This window comes from Microtus pennsylvanicus, chromosome 4 (genome assembly GCF_037038515.1).
Source record: "Microtus pennsylvanicus isolate mMicPen1 chromosome 4, mMicPen1.hap1, whole genome shotgun sequence".
In the NCBI taxonomy this organism is placed as follows: Eukaryota; Metazoa; Chordata; class Mammalia; order Rodentia; family Cricetidae; genus Microtus; species Microtus pennsylvanicus.
This window is the reverse complement of record NC_134582.1, coordinates 77,760,610-77,772,124: the sequence shown is the minus strand read 5'-3', so window position 1 is coordinate 77,772,124 and position 11,515 is coordinate 77,760,610. Positions and strand designations below refer to the sequence as shown.

Here is an 11,515-nt window from a genome sequence, read left to right as displayed (position 1 = left end):
AGCCATTATGCCAACAGCTAGCTGATGGGGTTTGAGAATAGCAGCCTCTCATCGTGGCTTCACAGGCAGTGCTTTCTTTCAAGTACCCGATGTTTTGTTAACTATAGTTAGTCGTTGCCCAAAAATATTAGGTGGAAGATTCCAGAAATAAACATCTTAGATTGTAGGCAATTTTAATAGCATGATGAAATCTTGTAGCTTTCTGCTCTGTCCTTCAGGGACACAAATGGCCTTTTCGTGCCGAGTTTTCACGCTGTATGCTCCGCCCTTCCGTTCATCAGTAGTTGTTTGGGTTATCAGATCGGCCATTGCAATGTTGTGGTGCTTGTGTGTAGTCACTCTTTATTTTAGTCAGTAACGGCCCCACGGTGCCCAGCCATGACGGTTGACACATGCCAAGCCGGAGCTGAAAGTGCTTCATTTAAGTGAAAGAGGAAATGGCCTCACTTGACTATCTAATGTGTCAAGTTTATCTATGGTAAACACCAAACCCCGAAGCAACTCAGGAAGCAAAGCAGTTATTTTAGCTCACAGGTTACAGGTCATCACCGAGGGAAGTGAAGGCAAACATCTGGAGGCAGGAACTGGAAGCAGAAACCACAGAGGTACAGCTTACTGGCTCACGCCTTTGCTCAGTTACCTTCCTTATGCAACTTAGGCCTGGGGATGGCACCTCTGACTGTAACTGGAGGTTTCTCTCCCACCCACCAGGTCCCAGATAGCCACTCAGAGGTTTAATATTCATTACAAACTGTGTGGTGGTGGCTCAGGCTTATTACGAACTAGCTTTTACATCTTAAATTAACCTATTTCTATTAATCTATGTATTGCCACATGGCTGTGGCTTTGACTCACATTTTGTGTCTGCCAGTGTCTCCCTGACTCTGCCTTCTTTTTCCTTGTATCTTTACTTGGATTTCCTGCCTGGCTGTATTCTATCTGGCTATTGGTCAAATCAGCTTCTTCATTAACCGATGATAATAAAACATATTTGCAGGACATCCCACATCCTCTGACAGTGGGTGGGCTGGACTCCCAACACTGACTAGCAATTCAGAAACTGCCTCCCTGGAAGGGGCATAGGGCAGTCTGATAAAGACAATTCTTCAGTCTGGTTTCCTCTTCCCAGAAGGCTCCAGGTTTGTGTTGAGCTAACAGCTGACACTAACTACGGCAGGTGAGTTTTAGCTTATTCGTGCTGTTGATAATCAAATCCAGGGCCTCACCTGTGCCAGTAAGAAGACGTCTACTACTGAGCTCCGTCCCAGGTTAGTTTAAGATTCCACAAGTCAAGAAATGATGCTGAGGTTGTTAATCTATAGTGAAGTGGGTTTGGTCTTTTATCGTTTCCAGTTTAGAAGTTAAACTTCAGGTTTGTCTGCATAGGAACAATATAGTCCATGTAGCCTCAGTTTTGTCCTGAGCTTCACGTCTCCACGGTGGCAGAGACGGTTCATGGGTAAGGAGCAAACATGGTGCCTTGTGCCTTCATAGATTTCAGGAGGTTTTAAACGAAGATGACCATGAGATAATCCCTGGACTCTGAGAATACATCTCATTAGACATTCAAAACAGTCACATTACAGAGCAAATCCTGTAGTAATTCGAGGCCACTATGTCATACTCATGGGTATTGAAGCTGACACTGGGGACAGGCTGCCTCTTGGGCTTGCCGCACGTGAGCTGCCCTGGGCCCGTCTACGAAGGACCCATGCTGGGTTTAATGTTCAACTGTTGCTGTCTTGAAACCTGCCATTTTCCTTTCTCGTCACTCAAACAGTTTTTAAATTGACAGAAATGAATTGCACATATTCATGGAGTACAATGTGATATTTCCATACATGGGCACCATGCATAATAATCAGACCAGGGTGATTATCATATCCATTACTTCAAGCTTTAACTATTTCCTTGCACTGCAAACATTCAAAATACCCTATTTAAAATACAGCAAGTTAATTATTCTTACATAAAGGTTCATTTGAACAGGGAGCAAACCATGTAGCCAGTTCTAATGGGAGTCTAGGTGACCAGGACAGACCCTTGGGCAGAGCTACCGTGAGAAGGTGGTGTGTAGAGTGTTGTGTGAGGACACAGTGAGTCTAGACCTTGGAGCATCGTGAGTGTCCAGCACCCCGTGCTGTCAACTGCAGTGAAGCAGGGCTCTTCCCACAGACTGCTTCACACAGAGTCCTTGCTTGTGAGGCCCTACTGGTGCTACACCAGGACCAAGCAGGCTTTGGGGCCCCTGGGAGGTGGAGCCCATCCTCTGCTGTCCCTTCTCTGGCCTGTGACTTTCTATGGGTGCTCTCCTACTCTGTAATGTCTATTGGTCTCTGGCTTTGTATGATGGTTACTATGCCATTTTCCTCTCTAATGAAGGAAAGTGAAAGATGGGGCGGAGGAGTCACAGGTCCCAGCCCTCAGCGGAAAGGTGACCATCCAGCCACTGGAGAGTGTGGTAATAAGGGCACTGGGCTCCTTCGGGCGACTTTCTTAATTGCCCAGTAACTCATGAGAGGTAGCTTGGAGCTAGAGAGGTAACATGGCTGAGATAGGAAGGATCACAACATCATCCTGTGGGTCGCATCAGTAGAGGGGACTTTCTTATGTCCTTATAAATGCGAGCAGAGCCAGCCTCCTGAAACCATCTGCAGAAGTGAAGGGTGTGGCTCCAGGTTCCTAGTCTAAGGACTTTTTCCCTTGAGCAGTGAGTCTAGAGGATGATGGGACTGACTGACTGAGCTGTACTCAGTAAGATACAGGCCACCAGTCCTAGAACCTGTCTCAGTGCTTTGCCTCCATCACTGCATCCCCAGAGATACTATCAGGTGTGCCTTGCAGTCACAGGCATCCCCCAGAAGCAGAATAAGACCCCACTCGATCTCTCAGTGGAGCTCCTGCCCCTGCACAGGGGTCTCAGAGCTGAGGGCCCTAAGGCATCTTGAATCACCTTATCCTTGGGACTCCCCCGTCCTGCAAGCCTCCACTGGCCTGCTCCCACCAACCTGCTGCAGCGGAGTGTGGGGAACATTCGCCTCCAGGCCTGGCCCCTTAGCTCCCTGGAACAGCACCAACCCCACACATTCCATCGAGACTGTTTGTGACACACCGCTCTTTTCTCCCACACGCTTGTGCCCATTTATTCAGGGAGAGGCCAACATTTTATTGTTATCTGGTTTAATTAGAGAGGAAAAAAAGTCCAGGAGTCTAGAATTTTGGTAACTTCAAATATATTTTATTACTTTCTTTTTCATCTTAGAAAGAACATGAAACCTGCATGCAGCTCAAGGGTCTCAGCATTTACATAGCAGAGAAACAGCCGTCCAGTGCGGCCTCTACTGAAGGGCAACGTGCGGCAGGGCGCACGGAAAGTGTATGTACACAGGAGAGGGTACAGGATCATCCTAACTCCTAGCTCCCAAAGAGGACTGCCCTGTTTGCATCTGCATTGAAGGGGGGTGTGCTTTCTGTTGGGGTGCGGGGAAGAAACAAAACTTTGAAAGTTCCCCCTTGCCAATAGGAGGTGTAGCTCCAGCTGTTTGTTGTGCATATATCCCTGAATCTTTCCGTTTCTTCCTTGGGTTGTTTTCTCACAGTGCCAGGACCGTCCCATACTTCAGAAGCATCAACTACCAAAGCCGCAGAAACCTTTAGGTTGGAAGAAAGACCCAGCTCCTTTAAGGTTCGCTTGCCTGATCATGAACTGGGGTGGGGGGCAGGGATGAAGCTTATCCTGATAACAAGATTGAGTTCCTGGTGGCACAGATGTGGAAGGACCTGCTCCCAGTTGCCCTACAACAGGGGCCACTGTCAAGTCACAGGGAAACCCTGACCAGTCATAAGCTCAGGAGAGTCCGTGGCAGCTGTGCTGAGGCGCCAGGCCCCCTGAGCGGAAGCTTCGCAAGCCTGGACCGGAGCAATGGTGCAATGAAATGCCTCAACCAAGCTCACTGTCCCTTCCAGGCGCTCATAAAGCTCAGATGTGTCGTCACATACGGACAAATACAAAACCCCTTATTTTACAAAGGAAAGAGTTATTCGCCCCCCTCCCCGCCCTGCCTCCCTGTTTCGGCAAAAAGCCGCTGGAGATGAAGTCTGGAGTTCGGGAGAGCTGGGTCTCACATCTGGAAACCTTCCACACACAGCTATAAAATGTAAAAACTGACCCTGGTAAGAAGAGCTTCGTAGCAATATATAATTTGTCTGAGAAAGAAAGGGCTTTTATTTTAATCTGCAAAGTCCTCCGCTGAAGTCTCTCAACTGGCCTGGAATTTTTCCTCCCGAGATCGGTCACCCTATTCTTCGTAGACCCTAGGAAGAGAGGACAGAGTGGTCAGTGGCTCAGGCCACTTACAGCTGCTGCTAGTGGGTTCGTCTGTGGACCTCCTCCCAGGCCTGGGGCCGGGAGAGGGGAGAGGGCTCTGAGGATGTGATCGAAGCCAACGCCAAAGTTCACTCGAGGATGGGTGTGCTCCCTCACGCCCATAGTCCTAGTTCCGGGCTGTACTCCACACTCAGCTCACTGCTCCCCTTTCCAGTGAAATCCCTTGATCAGGCACGGAAATAAACAGCCTGGGGGCTGGAGAGATTGTGCCCAAGATACGTCACTGCTCTGCCAGAGGACCCAAGTTCATGTCCTGGCACCCACATTAGGTGCAATGCCTATAACTCCAGCTCCAAAGTCCTCTTCTGGCTGCCTCAGGCACCTGCACTCACAAGGCACACAGACATACAGCCACACAGATACACACATATAAATAAAATAGAAATGCTGAATGCAGCCGCCTTTCGTGACAGCCAGAGATTCCGGTCTCTAAGGGGCTCTGAGCTCATTTATTGGTGCCATGGACCAGGGGCCTGGCCCTGCCCTGCCCTGCATTCTTCTCTTTCCTCCATCCTGAGCTATCGAGCATGTATGTTTGCTCTCTCTCTGACTTTGATCAGTTCTTTTATCTACATCTGTATTCATTAAGTCATTTTTAACCCTTTAAAGGGGTTAAAAGGTGGGAAGGGAAAGGGCAGGTGTGGCGGTTCCCTATTCCGGATGCCTCCGAGCCCTATGGCATGGATGAATTCAGAACTCATGGGCCTGTAACCATGCAATCCCAACACTTGGGAGGTAGAGGGATTAGGACTCATGATTCAAAGTCATCCTTTGCTTTGGGATTGAGTGGATGCTAGCCTGGGCTATGTGAGACCTGTGTCAACAAACAAGTAAGCAAACAAGCAAATAGCACCTCCTGTCCCCCCACAACGGTTCTGAACTCTTGATGTAGCAAATTGGTAGAGTCCTAGTAGCAGAGAGCTCTCACGGCCTTCATGAGAGAAATTTGCAAAAGAAGAACAGTGGGTTTGGGGTGGGGGTGCGGCTTCAGGATCCCCACAGGTGCCTCCTCTTCAAAGACTCGCCCATGTGGAGGAAGAAACAAGATGGGCAGAAGACTGGTTGGAATGTCTCCAGGTGTCTGGGCAAGACTTCTCAACCCTCCATAAGCTAACCCTGCAGTCACCTGCTTTTGATGACACAGGCCTGGGGGTGCCAGGGTGGCAGGGGGTGGGTGGGTGGGTGGGGCAGGTTCTGCTTTTGCCATATCAACTGCATGCCCTGACCAGAAAGAGGGCTGCGCTCCCATCAGATATGTGGGGAACACGCTTGCTTCACTACTTTCTATTTCAGGCAATTGCAGATGAGGCAGTTTTGGAGAGAGCAAGAAAGGATTCAGGTGCAGAAGCTGAACAGGGGTGTCAGTTCTGAGAGCTGGTCACAAGGCTGGGGCCAGGGGGCACTGGGCCACATACTGGGAAGGCAGTGCAAGACCCAACACCCCACAGGGCTCTGGCTTCTTGCCCTGACTTCCAGGTGCTCTGAAAGTCAGACCCTGTCCCCACCTAGTCTTGGTTGCCCCCTCTTAGGGCAAAATACTGGGATCCTTGGAAGTCACCCAAGTGTGTGTCCTTCTCCAGCTTTGTTTAGCAGGTAAAGGTACAAGAGAACAGGCCGGGGCAGGGGGGGTCTGAGGAGTGGCTTGCTCCAGGTCAGACTCATTGTCACGGGGTACAGAGGAGCTGGGAAGGGACCTCTCCTTCCAAGGCCAGACCTGGGGACCCCAAGGTAGAAGTAGGAAGCCCCCTTTTGATGATAGGGAAACTGCCAAGTCAGCAGAGGTGTCTGCCCCAAGGCACCAATGGTCTTAACCTCTGCCCCATTTGGGTAAAGTGGCTCAGATTGGAAGGGGCTGAACTCAAGCAGCCCCAGAATCTGCCTGAGAAGGCGTCAGAGAAGAGCAGAGTACGGGGCACCTTGGTGCTCACCCGGTCATGTTCAGCTCTTGTGACTTAAATAAAAAAATGTAAGTTAGGGGCCAGAGGGACGACGGCTGAAGAGCTCAAAGCTTTGGTGCTCTTGCAGAGGACCTGACACACACATGGAGGCCCACAGCCTTAGGTAGCTGCAGTATCTGATGAATCTTATTTGAAGCCTTTGGGCACCAGGCAAGTAGGGAGTTACACAAACATTCATGCAGCCTTAATACCCATATACATAGGGTTAAAAACAAGTCTTTATAAAAATGTTCACAAAGAACTATGAAATGAAAGTAGATTTTAGTTCACAAAGGGATACACCTGCAGTGCTCAGAGCTGTCCAGAGAGCGGAAGTGGTGAGCGCTCCATCAGTGGGGGATGGGAACAGCATCAGCTATTTTGCGGGTGTCACACATTAGGTGAGGCTAATAGATGACATGGTGTGTGGGTCCCTCCTCATTCTGAAAGCCATAGCCAATAGCCAAGCTCTTCCGTATGGGTGGGGGATGCGCGGGGTGGGCAGACGGTGGGCAAGGAGTGTGTGTGTGGGGTGAGAGGAGATGCTGTACCTGCGCTTCTCGTTCCAGGCGTTGTACCACTTGATGAAGCGTTTGGTGCTCTGCAGCTTAGGGTGGAGACAGTGCTCCTGGCCCCGGTACCTGGACATACTCTTGGTGGTGATGCTGAAACATAGCAGGATGGGGTCAGGGTTAGACATCTGAATAACAGCCTGCAGGACTGGAGCACTGAGCGGCCCCGCCCCTCCCTCAAATTTCAAGGGCTCAGTCCCAGGTCAGCTTTTTAATGTTTTGTGTCTCAGCCTCCATGATGGGGTTAGCCTGTATGAAGTGAGTATTACTTTTCCCTGGGGAGTCCCTACCCCCAACAGCATCCAGCAGTCTGCGATCCCCAGCAAGCCTCTCGGGGAGCTCTTCCAGTGGTTCAGAGGTAGACAGAACCGTTGCTAGAAGGTGCTCATGCCAAGTACCACCCTTGGATTTGAGGAACTCTACAGAGGGGCTGAGCCATGCCCTGCATGTGTCATAGACTCTAACTCTTAACCCCAGCCCCCAAACCCTCTGCAGTTGTCCCTGGGCTGGGCAGTTGCTGATCCTGGAGAAGGGACCTTGTTAGTCTGGTAGCCCAGTTGATGCTTGACTGTGAGGTTGCAGTTTTCTCGTTCCGGGACAGCAAGATAAAACCTTCATTCTCTGGGCTTCTCTTAGCCAAAGCTCCAGCCCCACAGTGGCCTAGCTCTGCAAGGGAGAAGCAGGACCTGGTACTGAGACAGCTAGCTGAGTTTGGATCCCTGTAAGCGGTGGTATGTCTGCTCAAAAGGTACAACAGAAGGACCTACCTCACAGGGTTACTAAAGGAGCTAAAGGCATAACCTATGTGCAGTGTCCAGTCCCTGGCGGGCGTCCAGTGACCATCGTTATTACTAATTAATCAGAAAAGATGAAGCAGCCCCGAGGAAGACACGCTTCAGGTATGAGCTCAGGCCTGACAGAGCACCTCACTCAGTCAGTCACTAGGGGGATGGTGGGAGTTACAGGAAGTTCTGGGAGGGCACTAGTTGAGAATGAGGGTCCACTTGGAAGATGTAAAGTGGAGACCTGACTTCCTGAGGGGTCACAGGTTACGTGTAGGAAGATCAGCTTGTTCCCCACATGGTTCCTAAGGGGAAGAAGAGTCAGAGTTTATGGGCCAGATTCTAGAAGGGGGTAGGGTCGTTATGAATACAATCTCCCAGTCTGTAGGGACAGAACACCATCTTGCCAGCAGAATGGGGACGGAACGCTGCTGTTTCAGGTTCCTGCTCTCCCTCATCTCAGATCAGGACGGACATTTGATAATACCAGGTAATTGGATCGTGCTTCGTTGGAGACAGGTGGATCCTTGCAGGCTCCAAGCATGGGGCCCTCTCTCTACACCTCTGCCCTCCTGCAGAATTAGTGCCCATATTTCCTCCACACCCACAATGCTGCTGTTGCTCTGAGTGGCCACCTCAAGTAAAAAGCTCCTTTTCCATAGGCCAAGGTGCAGACAGAGCATCCCACTTCTGAAGGTCAGAGAGAGCAAGAAAGAGCTCAGGCCCGACCCCCAGAGCTGCTCAGACTACTGTGGTTCTGCAAATCAGCAGCAGGGTGCAGAATCTGGGATTCAAGATCCAGTAACCATGTCTGGGTTGCAGTAGTTCTGGGGGCCAATGGTTTGAATGAGAACTCTATGGACATATGACACAACTCGCCCTTCAAAAACTTGGACTTGGGCCTGACAAGATGGCTCAGTAGGTAAGTGTCCTTGCCACCAAGCCTGAGCTGTGTTTGGTTCCTGGGACACACCTGGTGGAAGGCATGAACCCTCCTGCAAGTTATAAACACATATTTTTTTTTAAAAAAGAAATCCAGGCTTTCCCATATTTCGAGTCCCCCCTCCCCAGCCGGGGTCTCTGGGAGACTCAGGGGGAGCTGGAGAACTTGCTATCAATCTTTGTGGCTGAAAACCTGTTTTGGCAAAAAGTGCAGGTCCCTTGTCTGACAGAAGGGCGAGGAGCCTTCAGGCTGTCGAGGATGGGTGGAGAGGGAGGCCCAGAAGAGGTGTTGGTCTCATGAGGTCCCTGCAAATTTTCCCAAGGCTACATGAAGCCTGTCTATACTCTTGCTTGGCAGCGTTCTCTGTCTCTCTCTCTGTCTCTCTCTGTCTCTCTCTCTGTCCCCCCTGCCCCCCCCCCCCCGGAGTTTAGTCAAGAAAGGAACAAACCTGTCTGGGGCAAAGTCTGTCCCTTTGAGTTGCTGATGCACCCCAAATTGTTTTTGTCCCCTGGAGGTCTGAGAGACAGCTTGAAATCTTCTCTAACATTTTTGAACCTCCAGACTAGAAATTCCGAGATACTGTGAAGCCTGCCATTTCTTTTAGCCCCGAGCCAGCCTACTCTTAAAAGGGTAATTTTCCTTTATCTGCCCTGCAAGACAAGGGGTGCTATAAGGAGGTTAATTTGGAAACTCATGACTCGGGTCAGTTCAGGTCCTGTGGCTTTCTGAATTAGCCTAACTTCAGCGGGTGGAAGTTGTGAGGTGCCCGGTGGGGGTGTGCCCTTCCTTCACAGACACTGCCTGAAGGCCTCTGGGCCGGCAAGGGCAGTCGGTGGAAGGCACTTGCCCAGACTGAGAATAAAGTGTGTCCTGTTTCTGGGGGAGGGGAAGAGGGGCCAATGGTCCATGGCAAATATTTGGGAGCTGTTTTGCCAAGGGCTGCCTTCCTGGCCAAGAGTGTATTGATGGGGGAACGGCTGCGCTGGCTTCAAGTGGTTAATTGGGAAGGCTGAGGAGCAGGAAACGCAGTGTTCTCTCTCTGCCCTAGTTTTAAAGATTTTGCCGGCATCCCCACCAAGCAGCTGCAGCGGTGGCATGGCACATTAACCCCAGCAGAGCACTTTCTCCAACACCGTTCACACTCACGGACCCACAAGGAGCCCGGCTGCTGGAGGAAGAGACTGGCGCATTCTCACAATGAAAGCCCGGAGAGCACCAAACTGTCCACCGCTGTGGCCAAACCCCTGACTGAAAAGTCTGTTACCTCTCTCTTCAGTAAGAGGGAGGCAGCGCTGGGTGTGTGTCCCAAATGAATCTGGTGTAGATATCCTAAGAGGGAGCACCAGAACCGCTCGCCCACAGGAAACCCCCAGCCTGCCAGTTTGAGTCCTAACAAGGACAGGCTCAGAGAGACCCGCCAGAGACCCCCTTTCCAGGCTGTCGGACAATGTCCTGAGGACTTGCCATCCGATTGATGACAAACTGCTCCTCGGGGCCTGGGCAAAGGCAGAGAGAAGAGCGTGTTAGCCCGATCCAGCCCCGCCACGGGACATGCCCCCTCAGAACTCACATAACCATCTTCTCCTCGCAGTGTGGGTACTTTGGCTTCATTTCCAGCTTCTTCACGTCGCTGTAGCGGATCTTGGGCCCTTTCCGGGAACACTTGCACTTGGATCCTGCGGGAGAGCGCGGCCAGGCTGCTGAGTCGCCAGAGGGGTCTTCAGCTCAGCGACCGCCCAAAGTGCCCGCCCGGGACCCCCGGGGTTCCAGGGTGTTTAAGTGGTGCTTGGGCTCCCTACGAAGGGCAGGACCGCGACCGAGGGCCCTCGCGGCACTCACCGTCCACGCGCGAGGCGCACAGCGCCAGGAGCAGCAGGAGCAACGCAGCCGCCAGGAGCCTCATGTTGGCCTGAGGGGCGCGGTGAGGAGCAGGGACGCGAGGAGGGAGCCGGTCTGTGGTGTTGCGGCTGGGGGATGCCGCCCGGCTAGGTTCTCGATTTAGAGCACGCCTCCCTGCTCTGCTCGCTCCAGCTGCGCCCGTCGGTGGGAGCTCCTGCTGCTGCGCAGCGCTTGGCGCTGGGTGCTGCGATCTCCCCACAGCTTCCCTCCGCCCACCCTGGCCTCTTTTAAATTCGCTCCTGCCCTCTCCGAGAGCGAGCTCATTAATATGCAGAACCACTCGGTGACTCACTGAGATTTCTCAATGTGGTGGGGGGAGGAGATCTCCCAACCCGCCCAGCCGCCCGTTCCAGACCCGTCGCGGTCACAGGGGCGCACCCTCAGAGCCACGCGCGCACACGCACACACTCACATCCGCTACCCTCTGGCTCCACAATACACCCGCCTTCATGCACTTACTCACCCAAGCGTCCATGCCGCTGTCCTGCCTTGGAGAGGCCAGGCGAGTGCATAGCTTGCGAACGAGTCCTGGTTTTGTTTCCTGTGGATACTTCTCAGGCTACACAGGTTTACTGTCCCAAGCCACCGAGAATCTTTGGCTCAGATCCTAGAGTCTTCCAACAGGTGCCAAGGGAGAGTGCCAGGAGGCCTTCCCACTGGGGTGTGGGTCTCTGTTGGGCCAGCAGCTCAAGGCCAGGTGTAGTTAGAGGCTTGTCACAGGTCCTAGAAGCTTTTGATCATTGGGTCACTGGGTGCGGCGGTGTGGGTGAGTGGGGGGGAGCTACACAGTTTCTAGAAGGGGTCTGTGGCTTGGTGTCCATGTATGGCTGTCCAGGGACTATGGAGAACCCGGCTACTCATCACATGCATTTTTAGAACCTTTGAAACCAGGTAGAGCCCTGGTCACTGGATGGAGGCTTCCCCACCTTATACACACTGCATCTGGTCACTGGATGGAGGCTACCCCACCTTGTATACACTGCATCTGGTCACTG

At 52.0% G+C, this 11,515-nt stretch overlaps 1 protein-coding gene across 1 annotated transcript; it reads right to left on the bottom strand.

The window, feature by feature from the left end:
- Positions 1 to 4,198: 4,198 nt before the first annotated feature.
- On the bottom strand, positions 4,199 to 10,918 carry Cxcl14 (C-X-C motif chemokine ligand 14). The gene is made up of 4 exons (XM_075969479.1): positions 10,461 to 10,918; positions 10,192 to 10,297; positions 6,876 to 6,989; positions 4,199 to 4,314 (listed from the first exon to the last, which is right to left on the bottom strand). Exons 1-4 carry the CDS (start codon positions 10,522 to 10,524, stop codon positions 4,299 to 4,301), a joined length of 300 nt encoding a protein of 99 aa, XP_075825594.1. The 5' UTR covers positions 10,525 to 10,918; the 3' UTR covers positions 4,199 to 4,298.
- Between the last annotated feature and the right edge of the window lie 597 nt (positions 10,919 to 11,515).

What these genes read in the sequence shown, in the direction of transcription:
- Cxcl14 (XM_075969479.1), bottom strand. Translation starts at nt 10,524, where the DNA reads ATGAGGCTCCTGGCGGCTGCGTTGCTCCTGCTGCTCCTGGCGCTGTGC. An exon ending in GTGCGCCTCGCGCGTGGACG is followed by an intron (nt 10,298 to 10,460) that starts GTGAGTGCCGCG and finishes GCTCTCCCGCAG; the next exon opens with GATCCAAGTGCAAGTGTTCC. An exon ending in TGCGAGGAGAAGATGGTTAT is followed by an intron (nt 6,990 to 10,191) that starts GTGAGTTCTGAG and finishes GCTATGTTTCAG; the next exon opens with CATCACCACCAAGAGTATGT.